The 27,622-nt window shown below is 37.3% G+C and overlaps 1 protein-coding gene and 1 long non-coding RNA gene across 3 annotated transcripts in view; one reads left to right on the top strand and one right to left on the bottom strand.

Annotated features, from left to right (window-relative positions):
* OSTN (osteocrin) overlaps positions 1-18,689 on the top strand; it is a 51,359-nt gene extending 32,670 nt beyond the window's left edge. For both annotated transcript variants that reach the window (XM_032298246.1, XM_032298245.1), the window contains 2 exons: positions 6,521-6,617; positions 15,943-18,689. In XM_032298246.1, the coding sequence (XP_032154137.1) occupies positions 6,521-6,605 (85 nt within the window). In that variant the 3' untranslated portion in view covers positions 6,606-6,617; positions 15,943-18,689. The remainder of the gene's footprint in view (positions 1-6,520; positions 6,618-15,942) is intronic.
* LOC116564859 overlaps positions 1-27,622 on the bottom strand; it is a 317,617-nt gene that overhangs the window by 172,757 nt on the left and 117,238 nt on the right. The window lies entirely within an intron of this gene.

Below are 27,622 nucleotides of genomic sequence, written 5' to 3'. Positions count from 1 at the left end.
AGAGACAGGGTTTCATCATGGCGAGAATGGTCTCGATCTCTTGACCTAGTGATCCGCCCACCTCGGCCTCCCAAAGTGCTGGAATTACAGGCGTGAGCCACCGTGCCCGGCAGCCACATTTTATATTCAGCTTGATCAGTAATAAAAATGACATTTTGTTTACTGTGCATTGATCAGTCATATTTTATTTCTCTACTGTTTCTGAATGTGAACTTGAGAAAAAAAGGCATTATATTTTGGTTCCTTAAAGCCATATCACCATTGAGATTTAATGTGTTCCTTCATCCTATCTTTCCAGAATTTGAATTTAAAAGGCAAATTGCTTTAAATTTTAACATGGCCCTGTGCACTTCCTTCTCATCCTTCACAGGTTCTTGCCAAGTCCTTCATCTTGGTCTGTTCTCGCGTGTCAGTTCTTCCGAGGTTGTACATAGTGATATCTATCCTAGTGTAAACATTTCTTAGTTTTGCATTTAATTTTAAATTGCAATAGCCAAGATTGCAAGATTTATGGATGATCATTTGTTTTATTTTTTTCTGCATGCTCCTTAAGTTTTTTCTAAGTTTTTAAAGTTTTTCCTAGAACCCTCAAATTGGGTGTGGCCCCTTCTCTCATGGAACCTCAGAGCACTGTGAATCTCAGGGTATTAGATATCTATTGCTATGCAACAAATTACCTAAAATTGACAACAGTAAACATTTTTTGTTTTCACACAGTTTCTGTGCATTGGAAATCCAGGAAAAGCTTGACTGGGTTTTTTTCTGGCTCAGGGTCTCTCCCAAGGTTACAGTGAAATGTTGGCCAGGGTTTCAGTCATCTGAAAGTTATACTGAGGCTGGAGTATTCACTTCCAAAATGGCCCACTCACTTGGCTAAAGGCAAGAAGTCTCAGTTCCTCACTGGCTGTTGGCAAGAGGCCTTAGCTCTTTGCCATGTAAACCGCTCTGCAGGGCTGTTAGCATGCAGCCGGCTTCCCCCAGAATGAGTGATCCAACAAAGTGAGGCAGAAGCTGCAATAGCCATCATTGCTTCCAACAGTGGTCATTTCCACAATAGCCTATTGACTGGAGAAGTCAGCCCTGTTCAATGTGGAAGGAGACTACACAATGATAGAATTATTGGGGACCATCTTGGAGCCTGGCTAATACACTTATGTCAGCTTTATACTATCATAATTAATTTCCCTGTTTTACTAAATTACTGAACTATTTGAAAGAACATTCTTTTTTAGCTATTACTGTTTTCTCCCATTTTGGATCCTGCTCAGTGTTGGTGGAGTTCTGTGTCTTTCTTAAAGGAGCCCTAGCGTTTTAGTGCCTCTTTAAGATGTAGCAGTAAAATCAGACTATTAATTTTAAGGAACATTTTCCATCCTCTGATTCAAGTTTCTTTCTTTAGAACTCAAAACCATAATCAGGATCAGTAAAAATTGTCATATCCAACAAATGGAAGGATTGGAAGTTTTAATGACACCTGAAACATCTGTTAAGCACAATTAAACGACATTTACACATGGAATTTTTAAACAAAGCGCTAGTCTGTAAAATAAGCATTATGAATTTTAAAGTTAGAGTTATCATACAAAACATGTTCTCATCCTACTGTGTGATTAAATAAATAACAAGGAATAACCAAAAAGAAGGTACAATTCTCAGCCAGGTATGGTGGCTCACGCCTGTAATCCCAGCACTTTGGGAGGCTGAGGTGGGTGGATCATCTGAGGTCAGGAGTTTAAGACCTGCCTGGCCATCATGGTGAAACCCCATCTTTATTAAAAATAAAAAAAAGAAAAAAGAAGGTACAATTCTCAACTCATTTAATGAGAATAACATTATTCAAACATCAAAATCACATATGGAGAAAACAAGAAAAGAAAACTGCAGGACTACAGATAAAAAATTCATACCAAAAAAAAAAAAAAAACTAGCAAAACAAATCCAGCAACATATTTTAAAAATACCATTATCATGTTGTTTATCACAAAAATATAATATAAGCTGAATTTACTTTGAAAATCAATTAAATGAGTTAACAAATTGAAGATAAATCACATCATCTCTATAGATGCAGAAAAAGCATTCAATAAAGCTAAACCCCCATCTTTGAAATCACTAGTAAATTGGTAATAGAAGGAAACGTTTTTTAACCAAGTAAGGGACACTATTAAAAATGCCTACAGCCAGGCAAAGTGGCTCATGCCTGTAATCCCAGCACTTTGGGAGGCCGAGGTGGGCAAATCACCTGAAGTCCAGAGTTTGAGACCAGCCTGACCAACATGGTGAAACCCCGTCTCTACTAAAAATACAAAATTAGCCGGGCATGGTGCTGCAAGTCTGTAATCCCAGCTATTCAGGAGGCTGAGGCAGGAGAATTGCTTGAACCCAGGAGGCGGAGGTTGCAGTAAGCCGAGATAGCGCCATTGCACTCCAGCCTGGGCAAAAAGAGTGAAACTCCATCTCAAAAAAAAAAAAAAAAATGCCTACAACACATATTCTTAAATGATTCCACTTGCAACAACAAAAAGGTCTTTATGGAGCAAAGTTTAGCAATTTATTTAAAGAGGTTAATAATAATCTAAATAAATGATCTTGGTTAATAAGACTCAATATAATAAAGATTTCAATTCTCTCCTAAATGAATTCTGTTGAGATTCAACACTGTTCTAGTCAGAATTGCAATAGGATTTTCTATGGAATTTGATAAGCTGAATCTAAAATTTCTAAATGATTGGCATAAATGTAGATTTTTAAAAAGAAACATGATTTTTTACTCACCCCATAAATAAAAATTAAATTTTTTTCTTGTTTATTTTGTTTTGAGATGGGGTCTCACTATGTTTCACAGTCTGATCGGAACTCCTGGACTCAAAGGATATTCCCTCCTCAATCTTCCAAGTATCTGGAGGGCAGATGCGAGCCACTGTGCCTTGCAAAAATTATTTTCAACGTATTAAAAACTGAAAGGCAAAACTATAAAAATATTTTATGACAGGAAAATACCTTCATAATATCAGGGTAGAGATGATTTATTCATGAGATACAAAAATATCGATGTTTTAAAACATCAAATGTTTTTATAAAAAACACAATAAAGAAGTTGAATCACAGATGGGAGAAGATATTTGAAATTTATGACTCTTTTTTTTTTTTTGAGATTGACTCTTGCTCTGTTGCCAGGCTGGAGTACAGTGGTGCAATCTCGGCTCACTGCAACCTCCACCTCCTGGGTTCAGGTGATTCTCCTGTCTCAGCCTCCTGAATTGTTGGAGTTTAAGGTACACACCACCATGCCCATCTAACTTTTGAATTTTAGTAGAGATGGAGTTTCACCATGTTGGCCAGGATGGTCTTGATTTCCTGACCTCAAGATCCACCCACCTTGGCCTCCCAAAGTGCTGGGATTACAGGCATGAGCCACCGAATCCGGCCAAATATATTTTTTCTAACTGCTTTTTTTTTTTTTTAATGTAAAAACCTTTAGAAATGGAATTATCCAAGATTATAAATGTTCAAGAAAATCCTGTTTCACATAGGAAGTTTAGATTTTAGTGTTAAATTAAAATTGCATTTAAAATAAACAATCTAATCATTGTCATTATATTAGTTTGATAGATATTCTATAAACTTAAACTACTTATGGAATGGAAAAGGTGGCTTATTTTCCATTTAAATGCAATATAATATAAGCCATGTCATACCATTATTGTGTCACAAGAGGGACTAGAAATTCAAAAAGTACAGCTTTGCCTTTTAATTTTAAGATTATATTTTCTCTCCAACATTCATTTTTATACACTATATTCATGTCAGTGCAGATGTTTTAGAATGTAGTACCGTTATATATAATATATGTATATATATATTTCATATTCAAAAACATGTTAAAACAATTACTAGCTTGCTGTTTCACTTCTGAATGGATATAGATTGTATAGAAAGTATTTAACTGAGCAACTATGGTTTCTGATTATGTGCTTTATGAAAATTCTTTTTATTTTGTATTAGTAGTAAAAATTTAAAATATTGAATTGATTTATATAAATATATATGTTTTATTTTTCTTAAGATTTCCTGATATCTGTAAGCATTTGCAACCAATCCTCAATTTCATAAGATGAATCAAAGTAATTATGAATTTATTGCTAGAGTAAAATCATGAGTTACTATTTTATCCACTTGACCAATAATTTTCACTTAAACTCTGCTATGAGGAACCTGGTGTGTTTCTGGAAAGTCTGTCAGGGGCCGCGGTCTATGGAATTGGAGGGATACTTTTTTACTGGTACAATTCTGAACTTTTCAGATATTGTTCTCTTTTATAAAGCTTTTGTTTATAAAAATAGCTACAAATTGTTTGAAAAACCACTGGACTGGCCGGGCGCAGTGGCTCACGCCTGTAATCCCAGCACTTTGGGAGACTGAGGCGGGCGGATCACGAGGTCAAGAGATCGAGACCATCCTGGCCAACATGGTGAAACCCCGTCCCTACTAATAAAATACAAAAATTAGCTGGGCATGGTGCACGCGCCTGTAGTCCCAGCTACTCGGGAGGCTGAGGCAGGAGAATTGCTTGAATCCGGGAGGCGGAGGTTGCAGTGAGCAGAGATCGTGGCACTGCACTCTAGCCTGGCGCCTGGTGACGGAGCAAGACTCTGTCTCAAAAAAAAAAAGAAAAGAAAAGAAAAAGAAAAACCACTGGACTAAACTGGTAGGAAAAATTAGTACCAGCTGAAATATATGAAATGTTTTTCCATGTATTACCTCATTAGTTCTTTTCAATGTAAAATGTGAACACTGAGAAGTAACCTAGGTCTTATTAACCACTGTATCCCCAGTGCAGAGAACAACACATAACACTTGGTTAAGTCCGGATAACACATAACACTTGGTTAAGTCCGGATAACACATGGCTATGGATGCAACAATCAAGTATTACTTAACAAATAAGTATGTTAAGTGAATAAACAGCTCCAGAAGATGGGCATAGCAAGTATTATCTGAATTTTATCAAAAGGAAAGAGTAGCTTAGAATAAAAGACTTGCAGATGGTCATACTATCAATAAGTAAAAGAATCAAGTAGAACCCAAATCCTCCATTTCCTGGTTTCTAATACGTTTTGGATCAAATCTGGGGGCAAGAAGGCGAGGAGAGAATGGGAAAAGGGGAAAGAAAGGACAGAAAAGCAGAATTTATTTTGCTTTCCACGATACTGCAGCTGCTTCTTATTTGCTTAAGCAGGGAAAGATCAACTGTAGTAAAAGCAAAAAAGAAAAACGCATTTTCATTTATTTACCTTCATTTTTGAAAAAACAAATTTTGGTAAGAAAGGCCCAGTGAATGTTCTGTTTTAATCATACTGACCTTTTAAAAAGTGAAAGGATTGTGTTTTCCTGATATCTATTTCTAAGGGGGCTTTGGAGAATCATTGCAGGTATCATGTGACTCCTTTCCCCAGCTGCTGTTTCCTTCCCCTTTTCACAAGTCCTGCAAACACCTGGAAGGGTTGGTTTTTCACTTCCCTTCATTCACATTGTTGGCAGAATTCAGTTCCTTACAACCGCAGAACCAAGATCCCCATTTGCTTTCAAGAGCTAGTAGGCTGGGCGTGGTGGCTCATGCTGGTAATCCCGGCACTTTGGGAGGCTGAGGCGGGTGGATTGCTTGAGGTCAGGAGTTTGAGACCATCCTGCCCAACATGGTGAAACCCCATCTCAACTAAAAATACAAAAATTGTTAGTGATGGTGGGCACCTGTAATCCCAGCTACTCAGTAATCCCAGCTGCTCAGAAGGCTGAGGCAGCAGAATCGCTTGAGCCAGGAGGCAGAGGTTGCGGTACAGTAAGCCGAGATCACGCCCTGCATTCCAGCCTGGGCGACAGAACAAGACCCTGTCTTAAAAAAAAAAAAAAAGAAAAAACAAAAAAAAAAAAAAAATTAAATAAATAAATAAATCCCCACCTAGAGCCACAGCATTCCTTGATTCATCATCCAAGGCTTGATTCATGGCTCCATTCAAAGCCAGCCATAAGGGTTAAGTTCTTCTCAGATTACTGCTCTCCAACTCACTCTTCATCAGTCATTGGCTACTTCTATAGACTCTGGTGACTAGATTGGCCCACCAAAGTGCTGGGATTAGAAGTATGAGCCACCGCGCCTGGCCCAGAAAAATAAAATTTGATGGGGGAAAGGATTTTCCCAAACTAAAGCACTAAATTGGCAGATTAGTATGCTGATAAGAACTGGCTTTTGGTTTTGTCTTTTTGAATTTGGATAAGTTAACTTCTCTAAGCCTCAGTTTCCTCATATGTAAAATGGAGATAATTTCTAATAGTATCTGCTTCCACAGATGTGCAAAATATGAGCTAGTGTCTGGCACATAGTGGGTACTGGCAAGTGGGAACTATCATGGTTATTGCAACTCCCAAGGAAAGCCCCCATATCTGCATAAAATAAAAGAACAAAAATAATAATCAATAGCTTGCACTTTAGCTTAAAAATGTCCTCCTTGGTTTGTTTCAGAAAAGCAGTGGATCATCCAAAAAGGCGATTAGGTATCCCCATGGATCGGATTGGTAGAAACCGGCTTTCAAACTCCAGAGGCTAATTGATTCCAAACGTGAGTACAATTTGAGTAAGTAACAATATGTGCAGGCATTTGATTAACATTTCACAATGGACTAATCAATCCATTCTTACTTATAAATCCCCCTTTTGATTCCTTAGTTTATCCATTTACTTTTTCAATCATTTATGTATTGAATTAGTATAGTATATTAATGTTAAATTACTTAAATGATATTTAAAAAGCAAAAGAATGTCCTAGTTCTGCTTCGCTCTCCGAAATTAATGATTTAGTTGTTTTCAGACTCCTATGTAATTAACCAGTGGATACTAATATGCAGATAAGGGTTAAAATTCTAGTCAACATATTAAATCGCCTTCATAAATATATAATAATCCTTGTATTATGAAGAAGACATATTCAACTGATGCACATCATTTTGTTTTCAATAAGTACGTTGCTAGAACTATAACAGGGAATATAGGAGAGAAAATGTCACAGCAGAAAGAGTTACTAGCCATGGAATCAAAACATCTTATCAAAATCCTGATTCTTTCATTCATTCATTATCTTGTTTCTGTTAAGATGCTTTATTTTTCTACAGCTTGTACGTTTAAATAATAAGGTAGTGGTATGAAGATTAAATTAGTTGTTTGTAGTGGGCCTACAATATACTGGATACACAATACCTGCAAGTGATAGTTTATATCACAGTTCTGAAAATTTACTCTGTTCCAGGCCTTATACTTAGCACTTTATGCGCATTGCTTCACTTAATCATTTTGTTTCATAAAGCAATACTATCACTCTCTCCAATATCTTGAGAAGTAGTGATATATAAGGGTTAAAGGTGCCAGCTAGAGGGATCAGGCTTTATAGATTCAAATCTCAGGTCATCTATTAATATTCTTAGCTAGGGGAGTTTATTTAAATTCTGAAAGGTTCCTTCATTAAATTATAATGATAATTTTTACCATATAGCATTGTCCTGAGGATTAAATAGATACCTATTAAGCACTTAGAATAGTACCTGAAATGTTAACTGCTTAATAATTATTAGTTAACATTATTATTATTATACAAATAAATGGAAGGATTAGAAATATTGATTTAAACTGCCACGTAGAGCGTAAATGGTACACAGAAAATTAAAATCCAGAAAGGTTACATCTTGAGTAGAGATGTTAAACACAGCATTTAATCATACATATATCCTTTAAACACTAAATAAGTGTTTTTTGAATGTGAAATCTTAGCAATATGTTTTCTTCCAATAGGGCTTATAGAAGGTACATACCCACTCCCAAAAAAATAAGACAAACTAGAACTGCTTTAATAATTCGAGGCTAGAGAAGACGGAATTCCGCCTTCTGCTTCTCTCAAGATAATCCTTAGACCAATAATTTAGAGGCCCCAAAACTATCATGTTAGTCCTGATCTTCTTTTAATTTAAATCACCCCATTTTTTCCTTTTCCTTATGCTTTAAAACCACAATAAGTAGTCAATATTTTATCTCAACTCTCTCATTCTCAAAAATCACTCATTTAAAATAAATTTCATTATTATGGAGTTAATGAACTTCTGCAGCTAATGAATGCCCATAGATATAAGAGAACTTATTGAACACTGCCAAGAACACTGCCTTTTAATCAGCATCATCTCCAAAACAGATTGAACGTTATTTCTTTCATTATTGCCACATCATATTTGAGTAGAAACTAGCTAATTGCTATTTAAAAACAAAGTAATTCTTTGAATCAAGATTTCAGTTCTCCAGTTTTTTGATGTTTTCAGAACATTATGAAGCTGAGATTAAATTAATTAAGTTTGATTGGTTTCCACATATACCTTTACCACCCTTCATTATCCCCCTTCTCAACATTGTTGAGTTCAACCACAAGTTATCATAAACAAATTATACAGAGAACTCGTTTTCATATGAATTTTTATATGAAGACTGGGCCATAGAAATTTCAGCTAGCTACTAAACTATGAAGAAAGTTTAATGACTACAGTGCTTCCTGAATCACTGTTGGGTGAAATCCAAGTTTGTATGTTGTGTCCTTCCTTCTCTTAGCAAACTTTGTTAACTGATCAGTTTGCTTAACAAAGTTTGCTAAGAGAAGAAAACAAAGTTTGCTAAGAGAAGGAAGAATACAGCATCTTGACAATCACTATCCTTATATTAAAATCTCAAGGTGATAATATCACAAAAGATATTATCCACACTTAACAAAGTTTGCTCAGAGAAGGAAGAACACAACATCTTGACAGTCACTGTCCTTATATTAAAATCTCAAGGTGATAATATCACAAAAGAATAGATTTAGAAAAGAACTTATCATATATTTTATCTTTTCTGTTCATCAATTATTATAGGTTCACCTGCTCAACCATTATGTTTCTATTTATTTCTCTTCACTGTCACCAAGATTTCTCTCATTTTTTTACTTCCTCATGTTAAGTCTCATGTTATGTAGTTTATGAATAACAAAAACACAAAAGCATAATATAGTTCTAATATCAAATCAAATTTTCAAAGCTTTTTTCATATTTTTATCTACCGTCACAATATTCCTTTGAATTAAACAGGGGCTGTACTATGTGTATCATTTAACAGATAACAGCTTATAAGTCATTAAATACTCTTCACACAGTCAAACAACTAAGACATTAAAAAATATAAAGTTTCATTTAATCCAACCCCATTTTTAAAAACAATTCAAGAAAATGTAGTTGTGAAAGGAAATTAATGTGTCCCAAGTTTTATAGATTCTTGGGCAGAGTAAAATCTGGGGCCCAGGTCTTTGGACTTAACAGGCCAACATTCTCTTCTGACCCAAAAGCTCTTCTTGGTGCTGAGTTTTCATTGTTGAATGCTAAATTCACTGGTTATACATTTCTAAGAAAAACAGAAATGGTATCTCAGACTTTACAAAAATATTTGTTTCACTTCTGTGCGGGTTGATGGATTTACTTTTGGAGCAGGTTTCTTTGTGGGTTTTCACTTTCTGGGTTTCACTTTAACACTTCACATTAAAAGTAAAACTGGTACCTAATTATGGAAGTTCTGCCTGATTTAAGGTAAAGTCTAGATACAGCTGCTCTATGATACCTAGTTTAGGGACCAAATGCCCCCTGACGTTTTGCTAACAATCACTGACATGAGATAGATTGATAAATAAGAAAAAAGTCATACAAATTTATTTAACATTTACACATGGGGGCCTTCAGAATAAAGACTCAACTCCCCATTGGGGTATAAATGTTTATATAACATCTTAAGGTTACAGAAAGAATGCAGACTCAGAGCATGGCCACAACCAGGTTTTATTAATAGTTCTAAGACAGGTTATGGTAGAGAAAATGGAAGAGGCTTGGCAAGCAAGGTGGACTTATTATGTAGATGAAGCCTCATTGGTACAGCCCTAAGAGAATTTAGATGCTGAATGTTTATTTTCAGTACTTTAAAGGTATCAAACTCTCAGCTAATCTTTCCTAGATCTGGACAAAGGAAGGGCTGGCTGCATGAATGCAAGGCCTCTACAGATCCACAGATGCAAATTTCCCCCACAAAAGACAGATTTTCAAGATCACTTCAGAATATGTTAAAGAAATATATTTTGGAGTAGAATATTTTTTATTTACTTCAATCCCCACTTTAAAACTTTAAAAGCATTTTACATATTAAAAGCCAAACTAATGACTTTGGAGAGATTTGGATTCAAGATTGTTAGAAACAGACAAAAGATAGATAAATTGGGATTAATAGAAAAAAGTAAATTTAAATATATTATCTCATGTCTTGTTTAGTCAGTCTCTTAGTCCTGAGAATAGATTGGTTCCGTTAAATAGCTGTGTCCCATTCCAGAATGTGACATTGCAGGTGACCTCCGTATGTGATGCAGACAAGCAGCTCTTTAATAAGAAGCATTTCTGAGGAAACAGAAAAAAGAAACGATTAAACAAAGGTTAAAAACTGTCTAGAGCAGTCTATAGTTTTTCTAGAGTCTCTGAGGCATCTTCAGAATGCAATGGCAAGCTCACAGATTATTCTAAATTGTGTTACAAAATAGGGGTTCAGATGAACTTTCTGAGAAGTCCACATCAGCAGGCATGCAGGTTGTTTACATATTAAGTGGCTATTATTTCTCTCAAAGTTTAAGTTGTCTAACTTCAATCTGCAGGGCTTTATAAAAAGCATAGTTTTAAGTTCTAAAGATTTCAGGTCAGGAAAAAAATGGAAGAAAAAATCCTTAGTTTGGAGACTTGTAGCCAAGAAAGAATTCAAGATTCAGTCCAAACTACAGGCAAATAATAAAAACACAAAAGCAATGAATAAGGCTAGAATCTAATAACAGGTGTCTGTATAGTTTTCTTTTGACACATAATTTTCATCTCTCCACTTCCCCATTTCTACCAAAGACAAGTCATAGTAGAATCAATTTATTTGTGAAATAAGTTTTAGTTGTATTATACTTGGTCTGATTATTTGCATGAAGTATGTGATTGGCCATTTAGGGTCTTTTTTAATTGGCTATACTGAGACTTTCCTTATATGGAATCTCAGATTAGACTTTCAAAAGCTTCTTGAGGTTAACCAAATCAAAGATTGATCTGTGCTTGTACATACCCGTATGGATTGGGTGAATTTCTCTCTTCTCAGGATCTCAAAATAACTTGAGATTCCTGGATCTGTCGGAAAGTGACATTCTTTAATTCATCAGTCCCCATCATTTTTGGCACCAGGAACCAGTTTCATGGAAGAGAATTTTTCCAAGGACCAGGGGGGCAGAAGAGGAGATGGTTTTGGGATGAAGCTGTTCCACCTCAGGCAGGCATTAGTTAGATTCTCATAAGGAACACACAACCGAGATCCCTTGCATGAACAGTTAACAACAGGAGTCGTGCTCTTGTGAGAATCTAATGCCACTGCTCATCTGACAGAAGGTGGAGCTCAGGTGGTAATGCCCACTGCTCACTTCCTGCTGTGTGGCCCAGTTCCTAACAGGCCACAGACATATTCTGGTCTGCAACCAGGAGGATGCGAATGGTGCTTTACTTACCACGGGTCAGGAACTTCGTAAAGAAATGACATAGGCAAGATATCAGGCAAGTCTTTCCAAGAGGCTTTATATTGGCTCTCTCAATTACTCAAAGTAGTCTGGACATTTCTGAAAATATACAATTCCAGTCAAAGCCTTGATGAAATAACCAGTGTCTGCAATTGTGTACTGTTAAAAAAAGAAAACATATTCTAGCTGAACTTATACAAAACACAAATCCTATAAACTAAAAATGCTGACAAATAGTTTCTAAATTCTGAAGAAGGCAGATAGAAATATGCTTCAAATTTTGTTCACAAAAGTATACGTTACCCAATCTGTTGTAAGATATAAGTAGCTAAAAAAAAAAAAAAGTGTTTTAATTCTGAAAAAAAAAACCAAATAATCAGCAATGTTTCAAACAAAAAAGTCATTAAAATGATTTCAGTTTTCTATTACTTTTTGCCAGTGTAATTAAATCTTGTTCTGCTTGATGTTGGGTTAGCAAACAGACACACACACACACACACACACACACACAGACACACACACACACATTGACATGGCTTTTTATAATCTTTCTTACCAAAAACGTACTTTCCTTATATACTTTGCATATTTTTCCCTTATATCTAGTAGTTTTGACTATATATACTTATTACAATGCTAACAATTAGTAACTCTTATTTTAGTAAAAAACCAAGGAAGTAGGTAATTTTAATTACATGTCAGATGCAGAGCCCAGGAAAAAAGACAATGCCTGGAGAATCTAATCTCTCTCAGCATCTCCCAGCAGGGGAGGCACAACTGGGATAGGAGAGATGGACTAGGTGTTATCCCCCAGCCTTATCATGGGCATTTGTCTAGACCTCTGAATAGAAAAACTCAAATCAAGATATACAGACTTGGAAACAAGTTAATCAAGTATCAAAAATATCAAGCAACATATTTGTGACCATAAACCTGCCTGATCAATAGACTCAGACAAAAATGTCTAAATTAAAATTCCGAAGACATTTCAATCTTATTCTACCAATAATTTTAAAACTATCTTTATTTCTCAAAGATTGCTAAAATCACATGAACTTGAAAAGCATTTGGCCTTTCTTAATTTATGAGTACTCATTTATTTTTAAATTAATGCGGTACCGTGTGTAGACAATTATTAAATATGTACAGCTATAAATACATTTATACACATACATGTATGTATAGAGAGACACAAAATATAGTATACACATCCGCACACTGAGAGTTTATTGTTTTGCTTTTAGAATTTTAGCCGTATGACAGGTAAAACTCACTAGACTAAACAAAAAACAGTTCGATCCAAACTATGCTTTTATAAATGGAAAAATTTACAGTTTATCTGGAGAAGCCCTTCTGAGTTTCAGAGAAAACAGGTAGCAAATTTCTATCTCAAAGCACAGAGAAATTTTGATTTTTCAAGAAGCTTGTGTATGTCAAAGGAAGATTTAAAATGAATGCCAAGAGTCCTTAGGAATTAACCATAAGATTGCATAAGGAGAGCAATCTCATTTAGATAGGTAGCTTTTAATTCAGTCTGTGTTTTTCAAGTGGACCACTGAGCTCAGAACAGAACTCATTAAGGAACAAACCTAACTAAGTTTTTTTAGTTTATAGGGCCTAATAATTTAAATATGTAAAAAGTGGATGTAGTTAAAAGGCAAAGCATTTAGATGTTTAAAAATCAAGGGTTTCTGAGAGTTGAACAATGAGAACACATGGACATAGGGAGGGGACTATCACGCACCTGGGCCTGTTGCAGCATAGAGGGAAAGGGGAGGGAGAGCATTAGGAGAAATACCTAATGCATTCCGGGCGTAAAACCTAGATGACGGGTTGATGGGTGCGGCAACCAACCATGGCACATGCATACCTATGTAACAAGCTTACACATTCTGCACATGTATCCCAGAACTTAAAGTAAAATAAAACAAACAATTAAGGATTTCACTGAATCCCAGGTCTTCCCAAAACAGGAAAACTCCATGGAGTCCTGGCCACACAACATTTTCACAGGGCACTTTACTGCAAAGACAGTTTTCTAGATGTTTAAACGGCACCACTTCTTATCTAATGTGCAAATAAATGAGCTCCCTGCAGTAACAACCATTTATTGGAAACAACTGTAGTTGGCCCTCTAACACTGTTACTCTTGCCTAGCCATTTCATACACCAAGGTCAGGTTCTCTAACAATACCAAATAATTTCTGGTCAAAAGCCAAAGAAATCAGGTAACACAATACAAAAGAGAGCAGAGTTTTAGACTTGAGAGGAGGTTGCCTATGAGCCTTGAACTGCAAGGAAAGGAGACTCCCAGAAAGGAGTGAGAGTACTCAGAGTAACCTTCTTCTGAGTTCCTTGAGTGTGAGTTGTTAGAAGTCTTCTCTAGATCTTTTCCTGTGGTACCAAAAATGACAAAGAGGAAGGAGGAGAAGTAAAAGTAAATAGGAGAACAATCTTTTTTTTCCTGGAGACGGAGTTTCACTCTTGTTGCCCAGGCTCAAGAATGGTGCAATCTCAGCTCACTGCAACCTCTACCTCCCAGTTTCAAGAGATTCTCCTGCCTCAGCGCCTCCAGTAGCTAGAATTACAGGCATGCGTCATCACACTTGGCTAATTTTTTGCATTTATTAAAGACAGAGTTTCACTATGTTGGTCAGGCTGGTCTCGAATTCCTGACCTCAGGTGATCCACCAACATTGGCCTCCCAAAGTGCTGGGATTTACAGGCATGAGCCCCGGTGCCCAGCCTGGGAGAGCAATTATTAAGAAAAGAAGGGATCCTGTTTCTGGAAATTGTTTTTCAGTGGACTAAAACTTTTTTCATTTTTTAAATGAGAGATTATGGGAGAAAAGAAAGAGGCTTGGCTAGCAAAGGCAGTCTTGTTATGTAGTCTTCTGAGAGAATAGATGGCAAATGTTTCTTTTCAGACCTCTAAAAGCGCTAGACTCTCAGTCTTCCCTAGATCTAGACAAGAGGAGGGCTGGCTGCATTCATGCAAATTCTTCACCGACACAAATATCCACCCACAAAAGACAGCTTTGTGGAGCCACTTCAGAATATGTCAAAGAAGTATATTTTGGGTAAAACATTTTGATTTCTGTCACTAGTTCCTAGGCCAAACACTAATTTCTTCTCTGATACGTATTATGAAAAGGACGATAATTTGCTACTTATGCAATGGCTTTCTCAAATCATTAATATATCGTACCAAAGCTTTGAGTTTTTAGTAAGCTTTAGCTCTAAGCAACTCAAATTCAAAGAAGTATTTTGTCTAAGTTTTCCTAGCTTTTCTAGATGAAATTAGCACATTCTAGTTCTGTGCCATTGAAATCAGAATGTCAGCCTGATAAAATTAGAAATGTGACCATTGGCCAGGCACCGTGGCTCACACCTGCAATCCCGGCACTTTGAGAGGCCAAGGCCGCTGATCACCTGCGGTCAAGGATTCGAGACCAGCCTGGAGAACATGGTGAAACCCCATCTCTACAAAAAATACAAAAAAATCAGCCTGGCGTGGTAGCGCATGCCTGTAATCCCAGCTACTCAGGAGACTGAGACAGGAGAATCATTTGAACCCAGGGGGCGGATATTTCAGTGAGCTGCAGTTATGCCATTGCACTCCAGCCTGGGCAAACTACACCTGAAAAAAAAAAAGAAAAAGGAAAAGAAATTTGACCATTAATTTCTGCTACCGCTTGCTGGCACATCCATTAAGACTTTTCTTCCAATAACGTGAAACACATGTTGCTCAATTATACTGAAAATTATTATTTTAGATTAATACTGACATATATTGACACACCATCATTCAAATAAGTTAACATAACTCTCAAATACGACAGAAATCTTGTTAAAATGGCAGTATATGTTTGGATTTTTGGTAGAATGTGCAAAATGTACAATTTCCAATGTGTTATAATACTCAGAAAGTACTATTCAGGTTTTATTTATCTTTCTTTTGTTTGTCATGGTGATATCCTTTGAACAAAGATTAAAAACTCAAGCAAAATAGAATATAGTTGGTACTTGAAGAAAGGAGTTGTGAAAAAGCCTTTTTATAATTTGTATTAAAACTTGAGCATAAGCACTTAGGTTATATGTTTAAAATATTATTTTTAATGCATTTTGAACTGAAATTGTCATTTTGAATTGTCTTCAAAATAAAAATTTGCCATGTAAATAAAAACTATAATGAAACAGCAAGTAATTAAAGATTTAATTCTTCTCAAGTGAAGTTGGTGGACTTCCACCTGATCTACAGAGTACTCATTAGCTTTAACAATCTCAACTTTCACTTTTGTAGATGCGACTTCCTTGGGTGAAATGCCACAGAAATATGGAAGATGCTTCAGTAAACTTCTTCACGCTTCTTAATGAGTAAACTTTTAGGGAACTGACCTTCTGCAAATCTTTTGTAAAGCTTGAACTTCAGTCCATCACATTACAGCATTGTTACAGCTTCAATTAAATTGCGTAAATCATTTTGAGGCACGTATATTTTAAAATTATATACTTTATTCAGGAATGGTTAACTTCTCCTCAAACCTTACTTATCAAAATAATAATTAAAAAACACAATACAGTGAAGTGCCTTTTATGTGCATTTACCCAGTCACGTTTGTAGTCAAAAAATAATAACAAAAGACAGATTTTCTTCTGTAAAATTTAGATATGATTTGTTTGTTCATCATTATTAGGGAATAAGGAAAGGCAATGCTGTGTATTTTCTCTTATGTACTTTCGCTTCTCTATATTCCCTTTTTCCAAGAGACTGGTAATAATTATGAAGTTAGGCTTCTCTTATCCTATTCAAGTTTCAATCATGTTCAGCAAAATAAAACACAGCCCCAGTGAGCATATTGTCTTAGAATTAAGAAAGCGAAGGACATTACTCATTTGTTAAAGTTGGATATCCCTTGTCCCCTAAAAATTTTCCATTTTTCTAAATTTTAACTGATAGTTAAGAGCAGCAGTGGCTCATTAGGAGGGGAATAAGTACACGCAGAAGTAAAGATGAAAGTAGGAGGGAAGTCAAAAAATTACCAAGTAGTAAACCACCAGAACAGGTTAGGGCCAGTTAACTACACATCATTTTAGCTCCGTACATTTCAGCATAGTATAAGGTGATCTTTTTGATACCGTGGAATCATCTAAGAAACTGTTTACTCTGTTTCATATATTGGCTTATTTGGTTTCAATTGTCTTACTACCCTTAATATGCCAATTGAAGATCATAATGATTTTGAGAATGATTTCTTTAAAATGATTCAGATTATTTTTGAATGACTATTATAACATAAATTTTGGTATTCTAGAAAGCTTAATTCTCAGCAATAACTATGATGTTACTGTGGCTTGGACACATAGGCCATTGTGTATTGAGTATACTTTCAAAACACACAAAAAACATTCTGTGGAACAGAGATTCATCATAAGTTACTTAGCAGAAGTTTATAAAGCATCTGAAAAACACTTCCTCTGTAAACTCTAAAAATCACTGTCTGATACGTGGGAGGAAAAAGAGTTTGGCTAGTAGAGCAAAGGCTTATTTTAGCATAAAAAGAGAGTGTTGTGAGAAGGTGTCTTCATATCAAGAAGAGAAAAATGGAAAATTGCTAATTTTAACTAAAAATTAATGGACTTGTATGATCCAAAGAATAAAATAAACTCAAAGAAACATAATGAAAATACATTAGAAAAAAGTTAAACTAAGAAATTGACCTTTATAAAGGACTAATTTTTCAGTTATCCAATGTGCTTTTTAAAGGCAAAGTTTAAAAGGGCCGAAAAGACGTGAAAGAAATGAACATGTGTACTTAGAATATATATCGGTTTTGTATGTAACTTCTTAGTTTTTCTGGAGGTTTTTTCAGCTGAAAGTCTTCAAAATTAATTTAGGAAAAAATAGTAAATAAATGGATTTTTAAAAATTGTAGTAGAGGGCTGTAGCAAAGAGAAGTGAATTTTGGGAAAGCTAACCAATTCTCTTTTTCATAACCTTGTGTTAGAAAGCTAGCAATAATACATACGGAAGTACCCTGGAAGACTCATGGTTTGAAATAATTAATTAAGAAGTTGTGATATCTTTTGTCTGCCTTTCCCCAACCTTGTGATAAACTGTAAAAATGTTTCTTGTTGCTTAGAAGCTCTTTCTTTCCTTGTATTCACGTTTGGATATTTGTAAGCTTCTAATCCAACTGAGTTCTGCTTCATGCTTTGACAAAAGGTAACCTACTTTAGCCTAAAACTTTCTCATGGTAAATATTTGAAGTTGGATTAAACAAATTGATTTCCTGCATTGTTTATTGTTTAATTCAAAATTACACGATGGAATTCAACTTAAAATAAGAAGTCACAATATACAGTATTGATTTATGCTATAGTTTAATGTGTAATGTGTTTTCTCCTTATATGTACACAATTTCCATTAAGGAAAGAAAATGTTTTCTCCACTTATAACTCTATTTTTATTTCATATAGTAATTTTCACCATTACTTCATTCAGAGTAGAAAATAAGTCAGCAATATACTAAATAATAGGGCTATTCTTTTAATATAGCAGTAAATTAAGACAAAATTTCTGTTAAGAATATGACAAGTCATCTCATTCGTTTATCCAATGCATTAGGTATTACTAACCCAACCATATTTAAACTTAAAGGGATTTTTTTGTTTAGTTTCAAAATAATGCATTACTATTTTTTTCCTCTTTGTTTCTGTGTGAAGCTTTATAGGGCAAATGAATATATGTATACGAAGTTCTGGGCTCTAGTGTCAATTACGTAATCAAATTTCATAAGAGAATGTTAGCTCCTGGCTGTGTTGTCTTAAAATTTACTAACACTACAACATGTCTGTCAAGTTATACCTTTAATTTGTGCATAGCTTTAGGGAATTAATTTCTTAAACCAAATTATGAAAAAATAACAATGGAATCTGCTAAGAGGAAAAAGTATACAAAGCTTTCTGAATGATATTATCCCTTATGCTTAAAGGCTCAGATGCTTGAATAACTTTTCCGAAGTTAATAAACATGAGATGATGAAAGCAGGAGTTTTAATCTTTATTATATCATGTCTGTGTTCATAACTGTTGTAAATACACAGAAACATCTTCGGGCATTACCATGCAACTAGTATTTACTTACATACATTTGAGTTACTCCTTAGCAAGCTTGGCGTTACAGCAATATTGCTCAACTTGGTCTGTTTCATGTAGGCTTAATTTTTTTTTTTTTTTTTTTTTTGAGATGGAGTCTCGCTCTGTCGCCTAGGCTGGAGCGCAGTGGTGCTGTCTCCGCTCACCACAACATCCGCCTCCCGGGCTCAAACCATTCTCCTGCCTCAGCCTCCAGAGTAGCTGGGATTACAGGTGTGCCACCACCATCTCCGGCTAATTTTTGTATTTTTAGTAGAGATTGGGTTTCACCAGTTGGTCAGGCTGGTCTCAAACTCCTGACCTTGTGATCCTCCTACCTTGGCCTCCCACAGTGCAGGGATTACAGGTGTGAGCCATCACATCAGGCCTAAAATTTTTCTTAATACTTTGCTTGTTTTGTTTTGTTTCCGTTTTGGGGGATTTGGGTATTTTTTTTGTTGTTTGTTTGAGACAGTGCCTTGCTCCAGGCTGGAGTGCGGTGGTGCAATCACAGCTCACTGAGGCCCTGATTTCCTTGGCTCAAGCGATCTTCCCACCTCAGCCTCCCAGGTAGCTGGAACTCCAAACACACACCACTGCTCCTGGCTAATCTTTGTATTTTTTTTTTTTTTGGTAGAGATGGGTTTGCACCATGTTGCCCAGGCTGGTCTCAAACGCCTGGGCTCAACCCTGAATCACCCCCCACCTCAGCCTTCCAAAGTGGTAGTATTACAGGTGTGAGCTACTGGGCCTGGGCTTTAATTTTCTTTAATAGATATTGCAGTATTGTTCATTTTATCTTTAAGATAGCTTTATCTGAAGCACCACTCAATATTATGTAGATTAAACTTTATCTTCTCCTCCCCATATTGTAAAGGGTGGTATATAGATTGATCTGGTCAACTATCACAGGGTAAGCTGGCCATTAATATTCTTTCATTGTAAGGTTACTTTGACAGTATATCTGTGCTAGCACAGATTGTAAACAAAATTGAGGTTGAACTTCCAACATTGAATTGACTAAATAAATTTGTTTAGATGTAAGCAAGGGGAGTATGTTGTATAGATGTGAAAGAAAAACTAATCAGGCCAGGCACAGTGGCTCAAGCCTGTAATCCCAGCACTTTGGGAGGCCGGGGTGGGTGGATCACGAGATCAAGAGATCGAGATCATCCTGGCCAACATGGTGAAACCCTGTCCCTACTAAAAATACAAAAATTAGCTGGCGTGGTAGTGCAGGCCTGTGGTCCCAGCTACTCGGGAGGCTGAGGCAGGAGAATTGCTTGAACCCAGGAGGCGGAGGTTGCGGTGAGCCGAGATCGCGCCACTGCACTCCAGCCTGGCACCTGGCGACACAGCGAGACTCTGTCTCAAAAAAAAAAAAAAAAAAAAAAAAGAAAAGAAAAGAAAAACTAATCAAGCGAAAGCAATGAGTTTTGGGGTTTTTTGTTGTTGTTTTTTCACCATACTGTGCCTAAACTCTTACAAGCATGCTAAGAGTCTCAAATAGTTTCTCATGTTGTGGAGGAGGCAGATGTGAGAAACTGAGAAAACCGAAGGCAAATCATTATTTTAAGAAAGTTTTCTTAACATTTCATCTTTGAGACGTATAGTGCTTTTTCCCCAGAGCTTAATAAATCTGTTTCTGCTTTAGTAATGTATTCATTTGTTGGGGTAGTCTCAATGACCATGGTTCAAATTAATAAAAAGAGAGGTGGCCGATGCAATCATTAAAATTAGAACAATAATACATATTTTCTATGTAACTCGAGACTATATAATTTATTTTAACTTTCCAAGATGCTTTTCAAAATGCTTTAATTCATAGTTCAACAGCATAGTCACAACAGGACAAAACTATACATACACAATGAATTTATGGAAAACATACAGTAGATACAGCATTTTCAACTCTAGCTCTACAAAACAATTTTGTTAGTCATATCCCATTCAAAAGTACAACTGAATAGTGATTATTCACAGCATAAACCTTAAGCTTATTACAACTGACTCACTTACAAGAACAAGGTGAAAAAAATCATATGCAGAATGCCAGTTTCTTTATGCTTAAAACAGCTACAATTTTAAACAGTAGAGTGAGCATATATATAGAATATATATATATATAGAATATATATAAAAAGAATATACTTTTCCTGATATTCTAATCTTTTTTTTTTTTTTGCATCCTGAGAAAAAGCTTTAAACACAGTATTTCCAAAAGTAGGCTAAAAAAGAAAACAAAATACATTCTTTATTAGAAGAATATTTGATAAAACTTGCACTTGAATCAGTAGTTTATGTGTGCCTGAATGAGAGTTAAGTTTTTCAAAGGAATAGCTGGCTGGGAATGGTGGCTCACACCGGTAATCCCAGCACTTTTTGAGGCCAAGGTGGGCAAATCACCTGAGGTCAGGAGTTCAAGACCAGCCTGGCTAGCGTGGTGAAGCCCTTTCTCTACAAAAATACAAAAATTAGCCCGGCATGATAGTGGGTCCCTGTAATCCCAACTACTCGGGAGGCTGAGGCAGGAGAATCGCTTGAACCCAGGAGGTGGAGGTTATAGTGAGCTAAGATCGCCTCATTGCATTCCAGCCTGGGCAACAGAACAAGACTCCATCTCAAAAAAGACCCCACAAAAAATAAATAAATAAAATAAAAGGGATAGCCAATATGGTACCCACTAGCCTCATGTGGATCTTTAAGTTAATTACAATTAAATAAATTAAAAATTCAGCATCTCCATCATACTAGTCACATTTTAAGTGGTTAATAGCACTTGTAGCCAGTGACTACCATAATGGGCAGTACAAATTAGAGAATGTTCCCATCACAGGAAATTTTATTGGACAGTGCTCTTACACATTATAATACATATAATACAGTCTAGAGAATTCAATAGACTAGAGAATTCAACAGACTGCTCTATGAGATTCATCTCGCTATTTTACACTTGAGGTAACTGAAATACCAAAAGGAAAGTCACATAAGTAAAAAGCAGTGCTAATGGGAGTCTATTTATTGAGTGAAGAGGAAGAAAGGCAGTTTAAAGATCACTTTGCAAACCACAAAATGTTATTTAATTAAATTCATTTGTTATCACATTTAGTCTTCCCATCCTGATCATAAAATGATTCTTCAGAGAAATTAAACTAAATATATTAGTATTTCTATCTCTAAATGTATAAATGAATCATTTTAAATCTTCTGTAGGTTGTTACCAATCATTTGCCTCATAGTAGTTTCATTTAGCTAATTACCAATTTCTCTGATTTCCTTTCATTTAACTAGCTTATAAAACTAAGTCCTGCTGGCTGGGTGCGCTGGCTCACGCCTGTAATCCCAGCACTTTGGGAGGCCGAGGCGGGTGCATCACGAGGTCAAGAAGTCAAGACCTTCTTGGCCAACATAGTGAAACCCTGTCTCTACTAAAATACAAAAATTATCTGGGCATGGTCGCACACGCCTGCAGCCCCAGCTACTTGGGAGGCTGATGCAGGAGAATTGCTTGAACCCGGGAGACGGAGGTTGCAGTGTGCTGAGATGGTGCCACTACACCCCAGCCTGGCGCCTGGCAATACAGCGAGACTCTGTCCCCCCCCAAAAAAAAACAAAAAACAAACTAAGTCCTGCTGAAGTGGGCAAATCACAAGGTCAGGAGATTGAGACCGTCCTGGCTAACACAGTAAAACCCTGTCTCTACTAAAAATACAAAATGTAGCTGGGCATGGTGGCAGGCACCTGCAGTCCCAGCTACTCAGCAGGCTGAGACAGGGAAATCACATGAACCAAGGAGGCAGAGGTTGCATCAGCCGAGATGGCACCACTGCACTCTAGCCTGGGCAACAGAACCAGACTCCATCTCAGAAAAAAAACCAAACAAAATAAAACACAAACTAAGTCCCTTGGGAGAATAATTTTTGATTCATTTTTGGCCAGTGGTGTTTACAGTGAAAAAGAGTTGAAGAACATATAATCCCTCATTAAAGTGATTGATAAAATTCCATCTGTTTGCCCAGGTTTTCCTCTCCAAATACACTGTAGCCCCTATGCCTATCATCACATATAAACAGAGTGTTATGATGTCAGTCAGAGCCTATTTTTCATTTTTTTTTTTTTTTGGGACGGAGTTTCGCTCTTGTTACCCAGGCTGGAGTGCAATGGCGCAATCTCGGCTCACCGCAACCTCCACCTCCTGGGTTCAGGCAATTCTCCTGCCTCAGCCTCCTGAGTAGCTGGGATTACAGGCACGCGCCACCATGCCCAGCTAATTTTTTGTATTTTTAGTAGAGACGGGGTTTCACCATGTTGACCAGGATGGTCTTGATATCTTGACCTCGTGATCCACCCGCCTCGGCCTCCCAAAGTGCTGGGATTACAGGCTTGAGCCACCGCGCCCGGCCTATTTTTCATTTTTTCAGGAGCGACAATTTTCCTTAGAAGCCACATTCAAGCCCTGTAAAAGCAGAAGTCTATTTTCAGACATTGAACTGAGGAGCTTCACTCACTAATCTAACCCTCTTCTTCTTTTTTTTTTTTTTTTCAGGTTTTTTTTTTTTTTTTTTTTGAGATAAGGCTTCTCACTATATTCCTCAGCCTGGAGTAAAGTGGCTATTCATAGGCATGATCATAGAGCACTATAGCCTCAAGTGATTCTCTAACTTCAGCCTCCTGAGTAGCTGAGACTACAGGTGAATGCCACCATGCCTGGTCAATCTTCTTTTTATAGCATGTTCAGGAAAGTTATCGTCACTGACCTCTCTGTCCTTTCAGATGTCTTTGAATATCTGTGTCTGGCAGAAGAATATAAACTTACAGGTAACGAAGACTTATACCACATGAAAAGCTCAATTAAATATACAATGGAATATAGCTTGGAGAACTTTTTGGATGTGGCCAAAGGGAACTGTCATGAGTCATAGTGCCAGAAGAGCCAACTCCCCAATGTTTATAGTGTGCACCATTTATCATTTACGTCAAGTAGAATCCCAGCCAGCTTTCTGGTATCACTTAATGGCTGTCTTGTTAACTGCTGTATTCTCTATTTTTAACGTGGTACTAGGAGTTGGACAATTACATTTGTAGCAGATGTCTAGCAACAATATATTAACAGATTAGAGAAGGGTACAACATTTCACAGTAAGCGTAAGTTTTTACTGTCTTAAGCTGAATTTCTGGGTCTATTCCATCTTCATATATTGTTACTAATACTGGTTAGTCTCTAGTTATGGCGAGAGCACTACACTTCATGCAAAATATGGGTTACGTTCAGCTTTGTCACCCAGGCTGGAGTGCAGTGGCACAACCGTAGCTCACTGCAACCTTGAACTCCTGCGTTCAAGGGACCCTCCGGTCTCAATCTCATGAGCACCTGGGACTACCAGCGTGGGTCACCACACCAGGCTAATTTTTTAAATTTTTTGTAGAGACACAGCCTCCCTATATGGGCCAGGCTGGTCTCAAACACTTGGGCACAATTCTCCTGCCTTGGCCTCACAAAGTAGTGGGATTGCAGGTGTGAGCCACTGTACCCAGCCTACAGACATGTTGTAATATCTACTTGCTTAAAAATAAACAAAAAAAGGTTTTTTTCTTGATGCTTTCAAATCATTCTAGCTGAAGTACCAAATGTTTCTCTATTCCTTAGCACAAAATTCTTAAAGAGGAATTTCCTGAAGTGGCTGTCAGTGGCTCCAGTTCTACAGTCACGTTTTCTTTAACAGAAAGTTCACCAAAGAATCCTTGGCAAGGCCATTACTGACCCTTCCACTGCTAGATTCGACTGGAGTTCTCAGTCCTCATTTTACCGGATCTCTCACAGTGAAACTGGCCCAATAATCCCATAGACAGTTGTTTTTGTATAATTAGAAATGGATCCTTCTGCTGTTAAAGCTTAAAGCTTATATTTGTTTTTTAGCTGAGTTTCTTGTTTTAGCTGAGTTTCTTCCTCAGGAAATGACCTTTAGGCCTCTCAAAAAAAAGTATCAAAGAACTGAAACTTACGAAATCACCACATGGAGACAATGAGATATTGGACCCCTCTGTTCATCATGCTTGCTTCCTTGCCTTTCTTACACATAGTTACATTTTATCCCTGATATATAAACCCTAAACCCTAGTTTTAGTGGCTTAGAGAGATGGATTTGAGACTGAGCTCACATCTCCTCAGCTACAGCCCCAGATTAAAGCCTTCTCCCTTGGCAATACTTATCTCAGTGATCAGCTTTCTGCGCAGTGAGCTGCAGAACCTAGATGGAATCCCTGGTGTTTTGGCAACAATAACTTTGGATAGAGTTGAACTCCTTTTTCCTGGAAACTTTTTTTTTTTTCTTGGCTTGACTTCTGAGTGTTGCTTTGTTGCCTCTTTCCTTGGTTCCTACCGCTTCTTAGCCCCTTTGGTTGACACTGTCTCATCTGCTCAGTTTCCACCCTTGGAATGAACCTGGCCTCAGTCTTTAGATATCTTTTCTTTATATTTGGAGTCACTCCCTAGATGGTCTTGTAGGAGGACTGGCAGCTGACAAAACCTCTCCAACACTGAACTGAGAAAGGAAGTGGCTTTTTATTCGGTTGGGAGCTTCAGCAGGCTGATGCCTTCATGAGTGAGCGCTCTGAGAAGCAGCTTCTTTCCCTTTTTAAGGACTTACAACTCTAAAGGATGAGCAGAGGTGAAACTGTGTTATTGCCCACTGGCTGGGCAGCTAACCTCACAGTCTTTGGCTTTCATTGATTTGCTAATTCATATGCAGCACGTGCAGGAATAGGCAGGAGAGAGGGCTTACAGAGACAAGACAAATGCAGTAAAGGTATTTTCAGACGGGGGTCTCAGACGGTCATGTAAATGTGGAGGATGTGACCTGTGCTGGGCTCATTCTCTGCAACACTTCAAGGTTTATAAATAGCATAGATGCTGGAAACCGAAGAGGGAGTTATCTTCCCAGTCCTTGGTCCTCATTATGGCCTGGTCAGTGGCGTCAGCAAGTCGCATGACCACGGATTCCAGTTCTTTGGTATTTTATCTTTCTTTACCCTCCTTCTCATCCGAAGGGAGGGGGTGGTGGCCTGCGAGGAGGGAGATGGGGAGGGGTTCTCCCCTCTCAGTCTCATCCCAATACCAAACAATACGTATATGCTGATAACTGTCAAACATATACTCTAATTTGGGCTGATTGGAGATATAAATTCATATTCTCTAACTTCAAATTCATACATTTTATCTTCATTATACATGGCATAACAAACCCAAAATATGTGGTATGAATACAACTCTTCAACTAATTCCTAAGACTTCTCTATATTTCCTAAGGATCCCACATCCTCATTAACTTAAATTGGGACCATATGCATAGCTCTGGCAGTTAAAAGCATATTTACCTGCTTCATCTGTCTCCCATGCTACTGTAGGTACGCTGGAGACCATGTGTTCCACACAGTGTAGGCATGCAGTGAAAGAAAATGATCAACATACATAAGACTTCATGTAAACTCAAGATCGAAGTTACAGAAAGTTGCATCACTGAGATTTAAAGGTTATTTGTTAGCTTGCTTAGCATCTCCCAGTATATAGTTTGGTAACGTAAAGTGAGGGCGCTGCTCTAAAAAGTACCGAAAACATGACAGTATCAGCAACTCATTAATGGCAGACAAGGAAACTGATATCATAGGCTGGAAAAATTAAGAGTGGTAAAAGTGGCATCTGCAACATCTGAGGATTAAGACTATGTGTGTGCCTAGAGCTCCTAGAAGAAACTTTGGAAAATAGTAACTTGGCAGACAGTATGATCAGGTCGCTGTTGATTGTGATTATCCTTTCCCTGTTCCTCTGCTAATTATTGGATTTGTATGGGGTGAATAACCCATATTTTCAGTGAATAGATCTGTGAATGAAGAGTAGCTTGGCTGGGCGTGGTGGCTCATGCCTGTAATCCCAGCACTTTGGGAGGCCGAGGCAGGTAGATCACGTGGGGTGAGGACTTTGAGGCCAGCCTGGCCAACATGGTGAAACCCCATCTCTACTAAAAATAAAAGACAGGAGACTGTAATCCCAGCTACTCAGGAGGCTGAGGCAGGAGAATCCCTTGAACCTGGGAGGCGAAGGTTGCAATGAGCTTAGGTCACATGCCATTGCACTCCAGTCTGGGCAGCAAAAGCAAAACTCCGGTCTCAAAAAAAAAAGGTGGGGGGTGTGTGTGGGCATGGTGGCTTATACCTGTAATCCCAGCACTTTGGGAAGCCAAGAGTGGGCAGATCATGAGGTCAGGGGTTCAAAACCAGCCTGGCTAACATGGTGAAACCCCATCTCTACTAAAAATACAAGAAAAAAAAATTTGTATTTCAAATCATTCTAGCTGATGTACCAAATTTTACACTGGGCATGGTGGTGCGTGCCTGTAGTGGCAACTACCTGGGAGGCTGAGGCAGAAGAATAGCTGGAACCCAGGAGATGGAGGTTGCAGGGAGCTGTGATGGAGCCACTATACTCCAGCCTGGGGGACGGAGTGAGACTCCGTCTCAAAAAAAGAAAAAAGAGTAGCCACATTATATCTGATGAAGCCTAGTAAATATATCCTGAAAAGCCAATTCTTTGTGTTGCGTGCTCTCAGTAGAAGAGATTTGAGGTTGTATCTAATGGGAATGAGTATAGTCTATGTTTTTAAGAAGAGATCAAAGGATTGACTATGAAAAAAGAAGGGATATTTTAGAGACATAATAATAACTACTTGTTTCAGAAAGACAATTATGATAAGAGAAACAATCATTACCTTCAACTTAGAAAATGTATATGACTGAGAGTAATCTAACTAGAAGAGAATGAATCTAAAGGTTTTTTTCCCTTAATTCGTAGT

Source organism: Sapajus apella, unplaced genomic scaffold, assembly GCF_009761245.1.
Source record: "Sapajus apella isolate SASKATOON/1434 unplaced genomic scaffold, GSC_monkey_1.0 scaffold38, whole genome shotgun sequence".
NCBI lineage: Eukaryota > Metazoa > Chordata > Mammalia > Primates > Cebidae > Sapajus > Sapajus apella.
Note: the sequence above shows the minus strand (reverse complement) of the source record. Positions and strands in the feature narration are given on the sequence as shown.